At 40.3% G+C, this 21,191-nt stretch overlaps 1 protein-coding gene across 2 annotated transcripts in view; it reads left to right on the top strand.

Annotated features, from left to right (window-relative positions):
• The window catches only part of arhgdig (Rho GDP dissociation inhibitor (GDI) gamma), a 23,751-nt gene extending 3,063 nt beyond the window's left edge, over positions 1-20,688 (top strand). The window contains exons 2-6 of one of the 2 annotated variants that reach the window (XM_070981758.1): positions 7,719-7,892; positions 8,489-8,572; positions 15,263-15,339; positions 17,443-17,506; positions 18,686-20,688. In XM_070981758.1, the coding sequence (XP_070837859.1) occupies positions 7,719-7,892; positions 8,489-8,572; positions 15,263-15,339; positions 17,443-17,506; positions 18,686-18,885 (599 nt within the window). In that variant the 3' untranslated portion in view covers positions 18,886-20,688. The remainder of the gene's footprint in view (positions 1-7,718; positions 7,893-8,488; positions 8,573-15,262; positions 15,340-17,442; positions 17,507-18,685) is intronic. The other variant, XM_070981759.1, reaches the window with a different exon arrangement.
• The last annotated feature ends 503 nt before the right edge of the window (positions 20,689-21,191 follow it).

The following is a 21,191-nucleotide window of genomic DNA, read 5'->3' as shown; positions in this document are numbered from 1 at the left end:
TCTCTACTCATCTCCTTCCTTCTCTCCTCACAGCCCATCTTATTCCCTCTCTTCTCTCTGTACCTGCTCACTTCACACACACACACACACACACACACACACACACACACACACACACACACACACACACACACACACACACACGCTGTCAGCTTGTCAGATGTGTTTAAGAAACTGTGCTGTATTTGCTCCTCACATCATCCCTCCTCCTTTTTTTCCATCCCAGCAGTGATAAATGAGGTTGTACGGGAGAGCAGACACATACGAGACCAATCAAGTCAGTCAATTAGACAACCTGCTGTCTAAACAAGGCTGACAGAGCAGCTGAGGTCATATGGCTGTGTGTGTGTGTGTGTGTGTGCGTTTGATGTACCTTCGTTTTGCTTTGTGTCTGTAGAGAGCTGAAGTCCTGACGTCACGTCCAGATAAGCTTCTGTAACTCATTCAGCATTCTTTCATCGAAAAACTAAACCTGTTCTCGGTCCTTTCTTTCCACTTTCTAAGACAAATCTGCATCCAGTACAGCAAACAAAAAATAAAACTCTTCGTGGCTCACATGAAAATTTACAAGCCTGCAGCACAGGCATTGTAACTGCACAGTGTAACTATAACTATTCCAACTATTATGTAACCATACACAGTTGTTACAAATGTGAATGGGATTTTGAATGAGGTTTGGAAGTGTGGTCCCATTTCAGCTCTAAATGACTAAACCTGCAGCAGCAAGCCGCAGGGCTCTGATGTTTCCAAAAGACTGCACTACACTATGGCACATTACATGCATAAAAATGTTGTTTCGTGATTAAAGCTGCTCAATGTTAGTGTGAAGAAGCATAATCACAGATCTTTCAGCAGTAACTCTGCACAGAAATATGAAAGTGGCAAAACTGAACTGGGTGAAGTGAAAAAAGGTGATCAATCAGTAGCAAGACTTTGTAACATTGCAGAACAGTGGCCACTCTGTCCACAAGCTGCAATCACAAGTTCAAACTTTGAATTGCCTCTGCGATAAAATCACTGAAATGTTTATCTGTGAGGTTAAAATTCTTCATGGCAAGATTGAAAGTGAACTGGATTACTGCTGCAAAGAGGATATATGTTGTAGAGCCTGACAGATACATGAGCTTATCAAAGATATCAGTGGCGGTGCTGCATGATAAATAACAAGAAACAGCAGTATCGCAAAGATGCACCACACCTTAATCACCACTGAGAACTGTGACATTACCAGCAAAGCACATTCAACAGTGAATTCAGGACTCTACAGGAGCCGTAGTGTCAGTCATCTCAGCGACTGCCATCATTTGTTCGTCATCTCAGCCTTTCATCAACACGGAAACATTGGAAATGAGATTCCAACGATTTGCTGGTTAGCATGATGAAGTGTTATGAGTGTCTCCAGCGTTGACGGGCTGTCTGCAGCCTCACACAGAAATCTTGCGGGTGACGGATCGATTCTGGTCATGTTGTGGCAGGAAAGGCTGTGCACCGACAGCAGCCTCGGAGACAGAGGCTTTCATGGCCTGCTGTAATGATGTTATGTTGGCCATTCTTCCTTTACTGCCTTTTCCTTCATTGTAAAAGCTGTTATTGTCTTTGCAGAGCACTGAGAGATTCCTTTTTATCTTCCAGGGTGTGTGTGTCCTTTTGTATCTGTGTGTGTTTCAGTGTCCCCGAGGTCTCGTTATAATATTAGAACAGAGCAGTGACAGCGGGCCTCAAAGGACTGTAAAAAAACACCAAATCAACGCTTACGGCGCACACACACACACACACACACACACACACACACACACACACACACACAGTGTGAAAGAAGTGTTTTCCTGACACAGTGAACAGTTATCTGGGTTAAGGAAGGAAGAGGCAGACAGAAAGCAATTATTAAAACGGAGGAAAGCTGGTGAGGCAAAAGGAGAACAGCAACTTCGATTACTTCAGATGAAATTAAACATTTCCTGTTCAGAGTGTGAGATAATGCCCCATTTACGATACAGTATTTTCAATAAACCACACCAAAGCAGGCCTTTTTCTTTATTCCATTTTCATCTCGGAGCCATTGCGTATATAAACACACAAACAATCCTCTTAAACTTAACACTTAAAGGGAATTACAATCATTTGGAAATGGTCTGAAACCCCATGCAAAAAGGTGTAAATTGAAATTATTTCATGAGCTGATTGGATCTAAACAAAGGAGGCTTCGGTCACCTTTGGACAGAGCTATGCTCGCTGTTCCCCTCTGTTCACTAACTTAACTGGTTGATGACTCTAACTTCATATTTTTTGCACAGAAATGAGTGGTATTGATCTTCTCATCTAACTCTTGGCGAGCAAGCACAAAGGAATCAGAAGTGATGAAAGGCCTGGCCACACACCCAAACTGGACCAACATGGACCTTTTTTCTGTGTATTTTGGACAAACTAGCCTGTGTGAGCCCTCATTGTTCCTGGGTCACGAGCTCATCACCTCAATCTTTTCCTAAAAACCTTGTTCTTAATTGGCATTACTCTCTGCCAGACTAGTGACAGTGATGTCTGTGGATTATCCAGTCACTGGATTTTTAAGATGCATAGAGGTGTATCCATCAACAATAGACAATAGGACTAACAGACGAGCATGTTCAGTGTGTGTGAGTGTGTGTGTTTGAGGTCTCGCGTGAGCAGTCCTCTTTGAATCCCTCTTCCCCCTGAAGCCACTTCTCCCCTTGCAAACAGATTGTTGTGTTGATTTTCACTCAGCATGTTGGTTTAGCTCTACATATCGACGGATCTGTGTTACGGTTGTGCGTACTGGCTGTGAGTGGATCCTCTGTCTTGGTTATACGAAAAAAACTTCAAATGTAGTTTGATATGGCAACGGGGTTAGAACTTAGCGGGTGATGAAACTCTGAGGCGGTTCAAAACAGTCACTGTGGCTTTTATATAGACACAAGAAGATAAATCATTGTGCATTTGCTGAAGTAAAAAGAAGGTTTTGACCCTCATGCAGCATACAGTGGTCTGCATATCCACTCAAATAATAGAAATAGTCACTCAATGAAACAGTAACAAAGTCTTTTTTAGAGTGTTGTGCTGTATGTTGTTTGTTCCCATGTAGCTTCCATCTTTGGACACATGTCCCTTCACTTTTTCGGATATAAAAACAAAGTGAATAAATACATTCAATTCCTCACCATCCATGATTTGCAGAGTGCTGATTTATACTTGTAGCGCATATTTTACAGCGACCATGTGTGTAATGATGCAGAATATGCTTTCAGAAGCTACTGGGGTAATGAGGCGGTTTTATGGGCATCAAAGAAAATCCACCCGTTAATATCACATCACAGATGGAGGGGCTGAGGCAGTTGGAAAACGACACACATATGTCCACACATGCAGAAGAACAGACACACATGCACACACACGGCTGGCTTTTTGCGAGTGTTAGCTTGTTTCTAACACCAGATTCACACAATATGGAGGCTTTTAGCCCTGCATGTTAAGGCTTAATTTAGCTGCTTTTTCATGTTTGTGTCTTTTTTCTCTTCCTTTATTAACTTTGATAAAATATATTAGGCCTAAATAGTGAAAACACAGAAGAACCTTTCTATAAAGTCTCAACCTCACCTGTGCATTGTTATTAGCTGGTGGCTACACACCCACTGCCCAAAGGTTGCAACCCAGAGATGTCCCAAGCACAGCAAAATGATAAGAAAATAAGAAAGACTCCTGAGTCTATCCATTATTTTTTAGGAAAATCCTGCATTGTGTACCTTTAATAAGGTGCTCAAGGCACAAAATGTTGCAGAAACCATTTCAAGTTGCCACATAAGGAGGCTCTAGATCAGATTCTCTGGTACTGACTCTGATGTAACTGATGTTAAAACAAATTCGATTTTTTTTTTCTTAGGCTGACAGGTTTCTACTACCACATGCTACAACTTTAAAAGAAATCCATATTAAAACACTCGGTTGTAAAAGAGACCGTATCTCTGTGGACCGAAGCCTGCCTTTTCAAATAAATGTTAATTTGATGCGGTTACTGTGACAGGTCAGCAGTCTGGAGATCAAAGAGGAGCTCTCAGATGTCAGAGAGCAAACTTGTTTTAATAGCAGCTCAGGAACATGTTTCATGCTGCTGTGTGTGTGTACACATATGTGCACACACACACACACTGGTGTGGGGGCGGACTGCAGAGTTTGATATGTAAATACAGCTGAGTGAATCATTTATGAAGTCATATACTGTGTCTGACATAGTGTAGAGTTTAATGTGTGTGTGTTTATGTGTGGAGAAGCGAGAAGGAGAAATCAACACCAGTGTTAAGATATCAAACCAGGTGACTTTGCTTTGAGACGTTGGAAGTGTGACAGGCTCTTTGTGTTTTTCCTTTTAAGCGGTGGACCTGTACTTCCTCATATTTCTCTGAGATCTTGAAACAAATATTATTATTGAAATATTTGGCTAATTTATGGTATTTCATGTTTTTATTACTCTAAAGAACATTTTAAAAGTCTCGATTGCAGGAAAAATGTTAAAGAAGCTTGTCTTCATTTACTGAACACCTTCTTTTTTAATAGTAGAAACTAAACACCTGTGGGATAATGGTCATTAATCTGCCAAATCAAGGATTAACATTTGTGATAGACTGAAAAAAGCCAGAAAAAAACTGTGTGCGAAGGGACTTAAATACCTACATTTCTTTTCTACCAACTGTGCAGCGTTATGTGTGGGGACAGGACGATAAACCTGTAAATCATCCACAATTTATGCTGATTTAAAGGGGAAACATCAACAAAACATCATCACTCATCCCCTTTTAAGTGATGATGACTTACAAAAGATACAAAAATCATCTATGTGTTAAACCCAGAAGGTCATTTGCTGCAACGCTCCATGCTCACATTATCACCACATTAAAACTTTACTTTACTGTGACAAAAAAATTCTTGTATTATAAAAACAACCACTAAAAACACATTTGGCTAAAAATTGAGATATGAAAAAAAAAAAGAACCATCCTGTTAAATAGATTTATGGAAACATTTGTATACTGTGTGTGTGTGTGTGTGTGTGTGTGTGTGTGTGTGTGTGTGTGTGTGTGTGTGTGTGTGTGTGTATGTATTAAAACTGATATGCCATGGAGCTCTCTTACTGCAGGGAAAATAAATGCCCACTGTGAATATACAGTCATATAAAACAAATCCGCACCAAAGGTGATGTCACTGTAAAGGGAGTTGAAAGGGTTGCCATGGCGACATGTGAAGGCAGCCAGGTTCGGCCCTGACTGGGTGGGGTGCTGCTACACACACACAGAGGAGCGCATGGGTGCACATGTGCATCTGCATGTGTGTGTGTTGACACTTGTATTGGGGTTAATGTGTCCCTGTTTAATGCACTCGATTTCCTCTAATGTTTACAGAATCTGTAACACTGTGCATTTAAATGCTTTTGGTGGGCATGTTTGTGACTAAACTGTGTGTGTGAGTGTGTGTGTGCACATTTGTTTATTGTCTGTGTCATCCAATTACCTCTACACACAGCCCAGAGCTGATGTACACCGAGCTGTCTCATTATGAACAGTGAAAACAGAACCAGAGGCTATTACACACAAGCCAGTTACAGCACAGTAAATAGACATCCATAGCACAGTTTGTGTCTGTATGTTCTGTTCTCCAGATAATTGGAGTCTAGAGGTATGCGTTGTGCATCCGTCTTGGCAGCTATACAATGTTCTGTTGTTGGAAATGATCTCCATGTGTGTGTATGTGTGTGTGTATGGGTGTTGTCCTCGTAAGCTGATGAGAGAAGAACATATATGTGGGCCTCTCCTCAGCCATAAAATGGAGAAACATGTCATTTATTTTTATTCCGCAAACAATGCAAGTTTTTAAAAAATGTCAAGCACAAACACATGAACAGGCATGAACATAAAGACTTGAAAATGGAGTCCATGACTTTGTTTATTATCGAAAACAAAAGTCAGTACATCCTCACCCCCACAACATCACCACAACTGGACAGAAATAAACATTATGACATTATGCCCACTCTGACGGATTCGTCATTTTTAAAATCTTTCTGATCTGAGTCCAATAACGCATCATCTTTTGCAGTGTGGACATTGGTGCATCTTGGTAAATAAGAGCCTGTGTTGTATTGTGTCTTCTTGGTATAAAAGTCTCACCTTTGTTGTGATGTGTTCGAAATGATAACTGTTCACAGTTTTGCAGAAATGCTTGTTTTGTCAACCAGTTTACATAAAACTTCTGTGTTTTCATGAATACTGTCAACTGTGGTTTTGTCTACCCAAATCCCTCCGGTTATTTTAGCTATTCCAGTCTGCAAGCATTCACTGTCTGGAGGTGCGGATGAGGTGGAGATGCTAAAATGAAATTTCAGCTTGCAGAACACATTATCGAATGTCTGTAAAACCCAATATTGAATCAAATTCCCTGATGAAATCAAACCCCGGATGGCTGGAGCTGCCCTACACAGAGTAATATGCATCTTCTCCCAGACGGTAAAGCAATCTTGCCTGTGCTGGTTGAGTTTTCAGGCACTGAAATATAACAGAAATATTTACTGCAGATGAGCTCTGCTGCAAATGTTATGCGTCTTTCCCCCTTTGCATTTTCCAGGTGACTGTCAGGCAGAAGTCAGCCTTGATTACCTACCATCTGCTTTTGGCTGACAGACAAAACGGTTTTAAATTGAGAAGACTTCATACCCATTTTTAACAAGTAAATTAAATAACACCAAGTTTAAAAAAACAGCTTCTTCCCAGCTTATACTCACAACAAACCCATCAATTCATACCAGTGTCCATGCTTTTGCACTTGTAGAGGATACACATGAAATACTATAGCTGGGTTCATGGTGCTGTTGAGCTAGTTTGGCATTACACAGACAAACATCTTGATATTTAGCCTACCCAGATTAAAACTTTTGACAAAAATAATGGGTAAATCGTTGAATCAGTTCACTAAAAGTAATACTTTAAGCCAGTGAAACAGTTAGCTTTTAGTTAAATAATGGATAAACAGTTGCAAATGCTAGCTAAAAGTAATGCTAACTGGTTATGGTGGCTAAAAGTATTTTTTAGCTAAAATTAATGGATAAGTGATTGAAACAGTTAGCTAAAGTAATGCTTTGAAATATTGAAACTGTTAGCTGAAAATAATTTAATTAAATAATGAATTATTATTATTATTATTATTATTTTTAATAGTTTTTTTGCTCAAATTGAATGGCTGGACCACTTAGCAAAATAATGAAACAGTTTGCAAAATAATGGCTAAACAGTTAGTGGATAATTCTTGAACTAGTTAAAAGTACAAAACATTGCAATAGTTAACAAATATAAGTGACGTTAATGGGTAAACGCCTGAATTAGTTAGCTAAAGTAAAAATGCAAAGCTAAAAGTAGCCTAGTAGCTTAGTTTGCTAGCTTAAGTGATGGAAAAATGGTGAAAGCTAGTTGCTGGCTAGCTAACAGTAGGTAAAGGTTGAAAAATACAGCTTCTGCTACTCCAAGTGGTGATAGTATGAATGCAGACATAACCAAAAAATTATCACTTCAACTGTGTGAAACAATGATTGTACAAATATATACATGGGTATGTGGGGTATGTCAGACTTCAGAAAAGGTTGGGAACTGGTTTGGAAAAACACCTGCAAGTACTGCGACATATAAAAATAATATTACCTCTAACAATCTTCTTTCTGGAAGGTCTAATGGCTGACAACAATGATTTCGCTATTGAGGAGGACGAGGATGAGAAAAAACTAAACTACATCCCCCCAGCCCAGAAGTCTCTGATGGAGATTCAGGAAATGGACAAAGAGGACGAGAGTCTGGTCAAGTACAAGAACACCCTGCTGGGGCTGGTGCCAGTTGCATCAGGTGTGTGTGTGTTTGTTGTCTACCTGAAGTGATTGAAGAGCTGGTTATTCATCCAGCGTTACTGCCGCTTTAATAATACCATTCACTCAATATAACGACTTGGTGCATAGTTCCTCGCAGTCATCAACTTCTGATCAAACGCACACACACGCGCGCACACACACACACACACACACACACACACACACACACACACACACACACACACACACACACACACACACACACACTGGAAAAGACTTGCTTGCCTCAGCATCTCTAATCCAGCTTCCGGGCCATGACAGCTGATATCAGTAGAACAGCTCTGACTCCCCCACTGCTGTATCTCAGCACCACCTCATATACATCTTTGAAACACTGAATACAGCAGTAAAGGCTGCAACGGGAGAATGGAAAAGCAGGGAGGTGGAGAGAGGAGAGGAGGCCATTTACATTTCAATCTGTCCAGACTGAATCGTTTATAGTCATATCTTAACTTGTTATTCCAGCATTACATTTTCCATTTTTTCAAAAAACAATGCCTTTAACAAATATATGAATGAGTGAATGAAGAAACGAATGAATACTGCACTGACCACGTTGCTTTTCCTCTGCAGACGTCTCTGTGCCTAATGTCCAGGTGAGCAGAATGACCCTGCTGTGTGACGAGGCTCCTGAGCCAATCACCGTGGACCTGACAGGTGCGCCATCCTTTAATCACCCTTTCAGTCTTTTGTTTCTTCTTCTCTATCCAACCTCAGTTTTCTCCCTTAAGTCATGGATGTGGCGTGGCGCTGCTATACTCTCACTTCCAAAACGGTGTCACAAATCACTGATATGCCCTGAAGCAAGGCATCTCAACCCACTGTGCTGCATTTTATGTGCAGAGAGACTGCAGTGGGTGTGTCCATGCGTGACAGACTGTTTGTTTAGTGGGCAGTATTGACATCTTCCCCAGGGTGCGCGAAAGCGACATGCAGAGGAGAGTGAGGCGGCTGCAAGTTTATGTGTGTGTGAGTGTGTGTGTGTGCATGGCAATCAGGTGGCTGCAAAGAGATTATGTCACCCCATACCGGGGACAAAGTTGAGAAAAGGATCAATCTGTGTGTGCGTGTGTGTGTGTGTGTGTAGGTTAGGGTGTGTCTGATAGACGAGACAACAGCTGCTATGGCTGTGCGCGTTCATCTGTTTGCGTGTGTGATTTCACTGACTTTTCCTTGGCCTGAGGATTTCCCTGCCCATCACGTACACCACTACACATACATGCACATTCTCTCAGACTGCTAATGGGAAAGGTCACTCCGTTGCTAGGCGATACTGACTTTGTATTATGCAGTGTCCTCTGATTCAAACACGGACAGATAGAAAGTATCTGGCAGTCTTTAATGTGCGCGTTTCAGTATGTAATGGAAGATCTGCTGAATTGCACGAAATGGGAAGAGCACACTGTTCTCTCACACCAGATAGATCTAATGCTTTCACATCTGATCTCAATCATAGATGATGGAGGAAGAGAAAGGCGGATGGAAAATCAATTGAGTAATCTCGGGTTGGAGTTGGCCACTACAAGTTTTTAACAGAAAGATTGTATTACAAACTGGGGGGTGTGGAGTTTAAAGGGGCACTCCACCGATTACAGAGATGAAGTTCAGTTCACTTATCGCTAGGAGTACTAAACAGCCTATATTAACCATTGTGACGTCATAGTGATGTCATCAGGGTAATCACATGGGATTTGAGATTTACATTTGTTCAGCAAGGAGCATTACAAACTGCAGGTGTGGAGTTTAAGAGATGTGGGTGTTCTCCAGGCAGTGAGGGTCTAATGAATGATAGTATTCACTTGAATTATGGGAAATGTAGGATTGAGCAGTTTTATTTCTTGGCCCATGCTAGAGGCTTAACGTCAGGACATCTTGGGCTCTGCTGCAAAACATTTGACCGTTCTTTTTCTAATCTGTCTCTTACAAGTTCCTGCTGGAGTATCCCTTTAAAAGACATGGGCATTATCGAGGCAGGGAGGGTCTAAATCACAAAGATTTATCAAATAATTAAAAATCATCCTCTGGGGATACATTGACTGTATACATATACTCATTTGCTGAACCAAATATGTTTCAGTATGTTTTTTTTTCCTCTCAAAAGAGCTTCATCAATGACAGAAATCGTTTAAAGTGAATTTAATTAAGGCTCCAGTTGTTTATGGTGGTTTTATAGAGGCACTTTAACACAGTTAATCTGAGCCTCGTTTCACCAATTTTGAGTCATGACCTCATTTCCTCTTGCATTAATCATGATATGTTTTTCTAATCAAAACAAACATCTTACCTATGCATGAGCTTGCGAGAGCTCCATAGGACTTGCAAATGTATCTGCTTTTTGTGATCAATGACCATTTGTGAAATGGGTCCCTGCTGATTATATTGTGAAGATTAAAGGCTTTGAGAGTGTCCCTTCTGTCATATCTGACCTACTGCATCTCAGTGCCTGCTCTTCGTCCTTCCAGGCAGACAAAATACAATTTCCAATATAGGAAATGCTCTTTCGGGGGCTCTTTTAGAAAGACTTGACTCCACTGTATCTAAATCACTCTGTATTCATTGTTGTTTTTCTAATGTAATGTAATGTACCTGGAAAATCTTGCTGAAAATACTGAAAATTAGCGTTTTTCCACATTTCCCCTGAAAGCTGTTCAAATGAAGATTAGGTTTAATTTAGATAAATGTGTGCATTCGTGTTGCACAGCTAAAGAGAAAAAGAGAGACTGCTGTGTGAGAGAAAAAGCATCTCTAATCATTAATCTACAGAGTAAGCAGCGGTGTAATAATCGGTCCTGCTGGTGTATCATGTTGCAGCCAGATAGCCGAGCCGGCACCAGGCTGGATGCGAAATGGACTTTCCATTGGAGGTTGAATGAATTAGAGGCCTCATTATACACTATAGGCTGTTACCAATACAGCATGGTGTGCTAAGTGATGACGGGCATTTACTACTCTGCATGTATGTGCGTGTGCTCGTGTTAGAGAGAGTGAACATGGTGAATGCATTGCACCATAGTAGAGATGATTGTTCTGCACTTTGAAAGTGTAGAAGAGAAAGAAGATACAGTGAGACACTGTCTGCACGCTTGGCTTGTTGTCCTGTAACTTCTGCGAGGTTGTTTGGATGCGTGTCTCAACCTCCTCAAGTTCACACCTGCTCCCTCATGCAGCCAGAAGGTGTGAATGTTTTGAGTACAGTGAACCTCTGAGTCGACACAGACAACAACAGGACAGATGCTGTTCAGAGCTTTTGCTCTGCTTGTGGTCCACTGTAGTAGAGTTTATGATATATATATATATATTTTAACATCCACTGAAGCCTTTACACATAATTTTTACTCAAGTAGTTTACAGTAAAACAGCCATTCAAGACCTCCCTTATCTGATTCTGCAGCTGTCTTTATGTGAACAATATCATTGTATTGCTTTTCCAAACACATGACAGCCAGTATCATACACACCTCTTTGGAAGCCATTCTTTCTTTACATTGCTGTTTCCGGAAGAATTTATGACTGATAATTGCCTAATCCTGCATAGTGACCATCTTAATAGACAAATATATCAACTAGTCTGAATCCTCCATATTTGGAGAATATGTCCCCAAACCGTGTCATTTTGTCCATCATTCAGATCCAGGAGCTCAGCAACACACAGTAGCTAAAAAAAAAAAAACCTTGGAAGGCAACAAATAGAATCAATATATTGATAATTTGAAAGAGAACATGCGTTAACTATAAACTGATCACTCAAAATGTCCATTCTACATTCTAGGTAATCTACTTATCCTTCTTCCAACCTGTCTGACCGTTCTTTACCTCCACTTGCTCGTCCTCATTTTGAATTCCTCACTCAATTCTTCCTCCAGATCTCATTCACTATATCGCTACCACTTAATCATCACTGCTGCTAGACTCTGACTTTACTTTTCGATTTGTTCTTGAAGACATGACTCAAAAAATTATAGTTTCTTTATCATTTCAGTTGTTGCCCATGTTTAGATCAATAGCCAGGACATTGATGCGTAGAAACATATATATATATTTTTTTTCTTTCAGGCTGAGCTGGCGGCACAGAAACAATGTCTACTGTGTTTGTGTGTCCCAGTGGATTTAGCAATATGAAAGCCAGAGATAAGGATTCATTGCCTAGAGGGGCCACACATGCAAAAAACATAACATTGAAAGCACAATACTGTGACCTAGTTTGTGTGAGTTGAATGTCATATTTTAAGGGGATGATTTATATTTTACAACAAACATTTAACATTTTATGATAAAATGTGCTGTAAACCTTTATTTCTATGTTGTTATTTCACTGCAATATCACTGTTACCACTTTCTGAAATGAAGACAACATCCAAACTTTATTGTATGCTTGAGCCATATTTTTTAAATTCTACGTCCCAGCTGATAACACAAGACACAACCATATGTCCATGCTATAAGGCTAAATGCAACACTTTGCTCTATGATGTATGGTGTGTCACATTCAGTACTGTGTGGCCTGCTGCCAGACTCCACTACACCAAGCAATATCCTTGACTGTGACTTTTCAGTGCTCTGGTGCCCTAAATGTAAGCAGCGGCTTTGTTAAACTTTCATGTTCCCAGCGTTCAGGATGGTTGTGCTGAGCACGCATGCTGCTGCACATTACTCACTCACATACGCTCACACCGAGCAAGCGGCCGCTGTTCTTTACTTCACATTCATTATGTGCTGCTGGTCGACTGTAATGTCAGTAATATGTGACCACTTTTAGGGGATTTTGTTTTGTGAAATTAATATAAAAATGGGAGGAATCGTTCACAGGAGGGCAGGGAGTGAAAAGAACTGGATGCAAGCCTGAACGCCTTGCAAAGAGAAGAGGAGGAAAAGGATGAAGGCTTGAACCACAGGCCACTGTCTAATCTCCCTTTTATCTGAACCTAATGATGGTTGTCTCCCATAAACCTATTGCTCATTTGTCATCCAACATTTTTAGTGCCTAATTTCATAATATCTAATTAAAGAGAGAACCTGCAGCAATAAAGGTTCTTAACAGTTTCCCAGCTGACATGAAATCAGACTTATCATCTGACTGCAGTGTTTGATATTATCAGTACTGGTGGAAGTAGGGCTGAAATTAGATCATTTATTTCATCAAGCAGCAAAATCAGGATGTAGAAATACCCATTACAAGTTAAAGTCCTGCTTTAAAAAATGTATATTTGTAAAAGTTAAAGTACCCCTTTGGATGAACTGTAATCAAATTTAAATTTGCCATGTACTTTGGTTTGTGGCTAAATAGCTGTGAAACTAATGATATTCGCATTAGCCTCAGCTGTACTTTAGGTTGAGCGCTGATTAGCAAATTTTAACATGCTAACACACTAAACAAAGATGCAAACATCTGCTAAACATCACCATAAAGTGAATGAGCAAATGAGCACGTTAGCATGCTGACATTAGCAATCAGCTCAACCCACTGCTGTGTCAAAGTGTAGCCTCATGGAGCTGCTAGCATGCTATGTAGCTGACTCTTTGTCTTGTTATGTTGTAACTGATCAAGGTGGCACTATTATTATCTACTTGATAGACAGGTGGGTAGTTTAATGTACAAAAATGCATCATATTTCATAAACTGATTCATGCAGTTTGAATTAAGATTTTATTCTGAAGAGCAAACTACTGGTAATTTAGGGTTTCGTTGCAGGCTACAGTAAAAGCATGTCTACTGGTATCTCATGCAGCTGCAAAAAGTAAACTAACGTGGTGAAACTCAGTTCACAGTTCATTTGTTCCATAATATTTTGCACTTTTCTGGCCAATTTCACTACAATCAGTGGATTATTTGCCATGTGTGAGCTTCAGCTGTATGTTCAATGCATGCATTTGCCTGCACGTGTGCACCCTTGCATGCATACTTGCATGAGTACATATTGTGGTGTGTGTGTGTGTGTGTGTGTGTGTGTGTGTGTGTGTGTGTGTGTGTGTGTGTGTGTGTGTGTGTGTGTGCGTGAAGAGAACAGGTAGACAGCTCTCCACACTGACCTATTTTCTCAGCCAGACACTCCCAGGGGAGGCCGGCATCTTTTCTCTTTTCTTGTTTCGTCTCCTGAGACGAGAGAAAGAAGAAGAGAAGACGAGGCACGGGAGACAGGAGAGGAGAGTCACGTACTGCAGTTCATAGAGGGAGGCAGACTGAATGAAATTAGACTGAGGCAGTGATGGAGCAGTGAACAATGTCAGCCACCGAGGAACAGCTTTATTGGCTCCATAAGATACATTTTTGTTTTTATCTAAAAGGGAGTTCGAGTATTTCATATGGTGGCAGAAAGCTCCCGGACCTCAGGGGGACATGAAGAGTCAGTCAAAGTGAAAACAGTCAAGATAAACAGATTTGGGAATCGGAAAGAGCGATATGCCCTGTCTTGGAGGCTTTTACTTAAAGTGACTAAATGTGCATATATTTTTAATATGGGTGAGAGCAGTGGGAGTCAAACGTCTAACCCTGTGCTCCTCTGAGGGAACCGTGTACCATATGCTCTGTTTGTGTGTGTGTTCTCTGTAGGTCACTTCCTTTCTTTGCATGTCCGCCTTCTTCCACACATCACCGCTGTTTTTATTCACCCCATTCCTCTATCTCTCCTTCATCTCCTCTCCTCTCCTTCCTCTGTTTCTCTCTGTCCATTAGGAAGCACTCAGGACTGATGGTCGGGTTTAAATTGAGATATAAACTGATTAGGCAGTGGATGCATTTCTGATTGTGGTGCACTTTTACAATGGCTCAAAATACTTCTCCCCCTTCAGTACGAACCCATTCAACTCCACAGCACAACAAAGACAGTTTAGTTGTACAAACAAGCTATTCTGGTTTTAACAGTAACACTTAATAACAGGTATGTGAGTACTGTACTGAGGCATGAACCCCACCTTTGAGTATGCCTTTAATTCCTCTTACTTAGCTGAAAACATGAGAGGAAAATGCTTTGTGTGTATGTGTATATTTGAATGACTTACTAATACTAATGGCCTCTGAGACAATCTTTCATGCTATATTCTGTATTTTAAATTTATTTCATTTTAAGTAACTAGATGCCTTTTTATTCCTTATTGGTGACGAAATCCCTTTTATGCGCATGTGTTTTGGTTTTGTTCCTTTGGCCATTCATTTTTTTCTCTGTATCTGTTTTATATCCATTTAGAATTTTAATTGAAGCTCAACAACTGTTATATCTCCCATTTTTGAGGAAAAATGAAAGAACTATGATTTGCTGATACACCTTTTCGGTGTAAATCAGCAGCATCACCAAAAGGTGATGTCATACGTGTCATGTTGACCAGTGAGTTTTATTGTTGTTGTTTGTGCAGGAGACCTGAAAGCCATTAAGGAGCAGAGCCTCGTCTTGAAGGAAGGAGCGAAGTACAGAATAAAGATAGAGTTCAAGGTAAGAAGGATAGAGGCAGTCACAAAGGTGGATGGAGAGATTAACTGTGCATTACAGCATGGATGAGTTATTGTGTATGTGCATGGATGGAACGAACAAACAGATGATCAGGTATTTACTGTAAGTGATAGAGAGATAGAAGAGGAGAGAGACCGTGCTGAGTAAGCCGACATGTACTATTCAATCAAACCACGATATCAAACAAGGCCATTATCATATTTAATGAGTCTGTTCAGTGCTGTTTCATTTTATAGTGCAAGTAAGGATTCGTGCTGGATAAGCAACTTCGGCAGTCAGTTGGTATCTGAAGTCCTAAAATTAGAAAGTCATTACTTTTAAATGTCTTTGATTTCAGCCTTGCTAGTGAAGTACCTTCATGGATGACAATGTCAGTTTGGGCTTTCACCTTTTACCCTCCATGCTTTCTCACACCTCCGTCCTCTTCCCTCTCCTTCCCCGCTCCTTTACAAATAAACCTCTCACTGTAAACACACCACAGCAGCTATTTCCCGAGCTCATGTCCTCTATGTCCACTATAAATAAATACAGACTGGGGACAGAGACATATTTTTGAAAGGAAATGCAGAACAGATATTCACAAGAGAAGGAGTGTACCCAGCAGCTAGTGGATGTTTATGGGACAATGAGAAGACTAATAATTATTAAGTATTTTTAGATTTGCCCAGTTAGCCACAGTAATAAGGAAGATGCACCAACAAACAACAATATCGTCCCAGGAATGCAAGCCACATCACTGCTGGCTGTTATATAATGGGTTAGGGCTGTTTAGAGGTGAGTTGTCCTTATCTGAACTACACCTGATTCAGTAGCTGTTGTTACTGTTTATTCATCATATGCTGCTAAAAAAACACTCAGGAACAGGCTGGAAACCAGATCAACTTTTGCCTCCATGAATCGACTGAGAGTGATTCACACTGTGGGAAATATTTCTGTACTGGATAGGACACGAAGATCTGGACGAATGTTACTTAAACAAAAGAAGATTAAAAAATGAGAAAAGACAAAAACATGAGAGAGTGATAACTTTTTTTAGTATGGATAAAAGTGTTGATGTAGGGGCCAATTGGCAATTAAATACACATGTTTTTGTTGAAATGAAGAATCTGAATGGCTATAGAAAGAAAAGAGGTGCGTGCGTGCGTGCGTGCGTGCGTGCGTGCGTGCGTGCGTGCGTGCGTGCGTGTGTGTGTGTGGATGGACTAGAGGCAGTACTCCTGGGACTTGGCCCTGAAGGGAGAGGGAGATGTGCAGGGAATGACCAACTAGCTGAGAGAGAGAGAGGGACTGTACTCTGCTGTGAGGACACCTGCTGGACAAACGGCTTCACTGCGGGCTATGAATGCAGCCTCACATGGAACAGGAAGGCTCATTAGCGTGATACATTCATTAAAGCATGGAACTGTATTCACATAAAGTTATTAAAGCGGCACTGCATTGATTTTACACAGTTCAATTTGCTTGCTGTTAGAAGTACTTCACAGCATATAAAAAACTGAGGATGGGGATTTAAAAGACATTAAGAAGGCAAGCAATAAAGGAAGCTATTAAGTTGCATTGTGGGTAATGTAGTGTATACTGTTTTGGAACCAAAAGTCATGATATTTCAGCCTCCACTTCTTCAGTATATAATAGAAGTGCAATACTAAACCACTGGAGTGCACTGGAGTATTTCAAATGGATATTTCAAATGTAGAGAAACTACATTTTCATCATGTTCTGCCAAGTGTCCAGGGCCTTCTTTCTCTGTGGAGTTGACCTGTTTTCACTGTGTCTGTGTGGGTTCAAAAGGGCTCCATTTTCCTCCCAAAGACAAATGTACAAATACATGCATGAAGTGTGCTGAGGGAAGCTGAGCAGGATAAAGTTAATGTCGAAGATGGATGGATGGATGGATGGATGGATGGATGGATGGATGGATGGATGGATGGGTGTGTATCTGTGGTCATGGAGGAGTAATGAACCACATAACCAGTTTAGAAATTCATGTCTTGTCACTCTGGCTCATGCCAATTTTGGGATACCAGCTTTGCTCGTAACTGACAGAAAAGTCCATGACAACATTTGATGAAACTGTGTCTGCAGGTGAGCAGAGAAATCGTTGCTGGCCTGAGGTACAATCACGTGGTCCGCAGAAAAGGAATAATCGGTAAGCCTGATGCAGCCACATAAGCAAAAAGTAGTGTACCTTGTTAAGACCATGTACATGAGTACCCAGCTAGTTTTCTCATTGATGCTGATCATAAAGTGACATGAAGCAACTAAACACCAGTTAATGTTCATGTTTGTCATTTATGACTTGCAGTTTGACAGAATACACTTCAGATGATTGTATGTGCAGCTAAGCATCCGTCATGTGTGCTGTGGCAGGAGGAAAGCAGAACATCAATCATTGCAAAGCGTGCACACAGTTTCCATTCATGACCTAAAATGTACACATTTAAATCTTAAACATATTAAATGCATGCAACTGAGTGTACATGCATCTAAGTAGGGAGATGACTTTTTTTTACAAGGAAGTGTACATGTATGGAAGTAGACATGTACTTAAACCTGGTTTGTAAAATCTGATCAGACTTCTAAAAATGACACTTAAGAGTGGACTAAACAGCAAACTGAGGTGTGAGAAATGTCTTTGCTGAGCAAGAAAAATAAGACACATTTATCACGGAGCTCCTACTCACAGTGAGTCGCACAGCAGAAGCAGCGCTCCAGCGATCACATGATGAATCACATGTTCAGAGGAATCCTTACACTTTGTCAGTGATGTGTCTTTTTCTGCAAAACATTTCTGATTTATTTTTTCTTTATCAAGATTTTGTGTTAAAGACTCATCAAGTAAATGCAGTGCATTTGTCACACAGTGTATACATAAGGATGAAATGATCAGAAGGAGGAAAGAAAAGAACTGGAGCAGGAAAGAAGTTCTGCTGCGATAAAGGAGAATGAAGTGTATGTTCAGTGCAGATAATGATGGTGCATGGAAAGGGACTACAAACAAAATAAATGCCAACTCTTCAGGCTGTTTTCAACCCTGATGAATGCAAAAAAAGTAAAAAAAAAAAAAAAAAAAAGTAGTGGAGTATCCTGTCAAACGATCATATGCAAATATTTTTTTTAATTATTTGCATAAATATATATATATATTTTTTAACTGCAGTCATTTAGCATCAACTCTTCACATTTTCTGATACCTTCTGAGCTATCTTAAATTCAAGAGCATTTTTAAGTTGTGGGATATTTGATGAACAGAGTTTATCCAAAATAGAAGTACAAAAATCTCACTTTTAGTCCTGGCTCTGCTTACTAAGTGTCCATTTTCTTCAAGCAGTGGACAAGAAATCGTACATGGTGGGAAGTTACGGCCCAAAGGCAGAGGCACACACGTTTCTCAGCCCTGTCAATGATGCACCCATAGGCATATTGGCTCGCGGCCGCTACGAGATCCATTCCCGCTTCAGCGACGACGACAGGAACGTCATCTTGGACTGGGAGTGGAACCTCGATGTCAACAAGGACTGGAATTAACAGAAGGAGAGAGAGTGAGAGAGATGATACTACTCCTCCCTTCCTTCGCTCCTGTCCTTCACCTCCCTCTTTTCTCTCCTCTCTTTCGCCCTCCTCCGCTTCACCTTGTGAGGCCCGAGTCAGGAGGCTCTACTTCTCCTCCTCTTCCCCCTTATTCTCCTCCTCTACCTTCTTCTTCCTCGTCTGTTCAATGCAGGTCTCCTGAAACCCATGAGCATCAGGGACTTCTAGAGAAGTCCACCTCTTTCTGCCCGCAGTCGTATTCTTTCTCCAGATTCTTCTACATCTATATCCGATCTATACTTTCAGCTTCCTTTTGCGCCCCTCCTTCTCATTCTTTCATGAATCCCTGCCTTAATGAAGCAGCAGTGGAGGGTTTTCGAAAGCAAGCGTTTAAGTCAGTTAGTTTGAGGTGCAAAGGGAAATCCAATATACACAAAGCATAATTACCAAATATGTAAATACAGAGTGCATTTGGATGCTCATCAGGAATTATAGATTCACGTCAGAACATTTATGAAAAAGTTTAGCAGTGAAAGAGAGCTGGAATGGGAGCACAGAGAGGAGCCACACGAGGGAGAGATACTGTATGAGATGAAAGCGACGGGAGAAAACAAAGGGAAGTCAGTTATTAGTGTGTCCAGCTGATTTTGCCCAGCTGATTTGAGGTTGTAGGTGGGCTTCCATCCACCTGTTTTTACGCACATGAAAGAAACCTGAGTGGAAACGCTGAAAATTTGGGGAAAAAAAATCACAAAATGCCACACAGATGTGTTCACACATCATGTCAAATTTATGATACTTTTGGATAAAAACCTGGTTTGTTACGCACAGCTTGTGGAGGCAGTTATGGTACTTTGAAACCCTTAGTGCCAGATTGTGCAAGTCAAAATTCATACAGTGCACAGACATGATACACATATTTTAAGATTCAGTGGGAGTAAACTGTACCAGGATATCATTATCGCCAATGGACACCCTGAAATCTGCTTAGAAATCGTGGGAAAAAGATGCTCCTTATCACGTTTTTACGGTTTCTTCACCATCAGAACAATTCAGTTACAGTTGTCTGAATATCCAAGACATGCTAATTTGGGGTATTTGGTGTATTTTTAACAATGCCAATTTGCAGAAGTGTAAACAAATATACGCAAAAAAAAAAAAAAAAAAAAATGCTGCACACTGGGCTTCATACAACTCACTGAGTCCATGGCAACATTATTATTCCTGTTTGCATCACCCAAAGCACTATGGGAACTGTAGTTCCTAAACATATCCCTCAAATTGAAGTAAGACAAAGAATAATAATAAGAGATAACACAAATGATAAAATCCAAAAAGAAATGTGAAGATGTCCATTTTTTTTTCGCTCTGTTACATCTTTCTTCACAGTGTTAGAGACTAAGAAATGTAACTGTAGCTCGTATATGTTATTAGTTACAGCATCCATTTTCTATACCGCTCATCCCTTTCGGGGTCACGGGGGGGCTGGAGCCTATCCCAGCTGTCAGCAGGCAGGAGTTATTAATTACAGCATATCCTCTTATCCCATGTCATAGGGTATTGATTGGGAACAAACTCGGACGAAAAGATGAATCACCTCTTCTCCCGTGCACAAGATCTTTGACCTGTGTTAATCAAATTTAAACACGGTGTATTTTAACATTGCAGTTTGCTTTCAAAGCAGCATTTTGTTCAGTCTTTGTGGAGCTTTTTGAAAGCGCAGACCAACTGAAGACTGTGATTGAACTGTGCATATTGTAGAAAGAGATGCATGCGTGTCCTTGGATTTGATACTATTCGCTCATTAAAAAAGAATAAAAATTAGCCCTTTGTAAACCTCTCTTGTACACCAAGGACACAAAATGTGACTACAATTCTGCTTTGAACATTAATGAAACATTTTAAGATGGTAGCTGAAACATGGAGTACTGTCTTAGAAGTATATAAAGGGAGGAATTAATTCTCCTTAAAAAATAAGAAATATTATTGTGTTAAGTCTTTGGATATGATATTGTCATTGTTGCTGAACATATTGAACACAGAAATACCATTTGAAATCATTGTGATCTAAGACTAACTGTAAATGTTGGCTTGTTGGGTGTTGCATGGTTTAGCGAGATTCTCTCTTCCTTTTTTTACGACTTTATTCTAAAATTTAATGTGATTTTAAAAAAAAGATACTGACGCAATATCCAGATGTCAATGGTTGCCATATACTGCAGATACAGTATTTACAGGGATATTTTTAAAGGCACAGATAGCTGGAAACATCTGTCTGTGTCTAATGCTCCAGCCTGTAATGA

The sequence above is a fragment of the Chaetodon trifascialis genome, chromosome 15, assembly GCF_039877785.1.
Source record: "Chaetodon trifascialis isolate fChaTrf1 chromosome 15, fChaTrf1.hap1, whole genome shotgun sequence".
In the NCBI taxonomy this organism is placed as follows: Eukaryota; Metazoa; Chordata; class Actinopteri; order Chaetodontiformes; family Chaetodontidae; genus Chaetodon; species Chaetodon trifascialis.
Note: the sequence above shows the minus strand (reverse complement) of the source record. Positions and strands in the feature narration are given on the sequence as shown.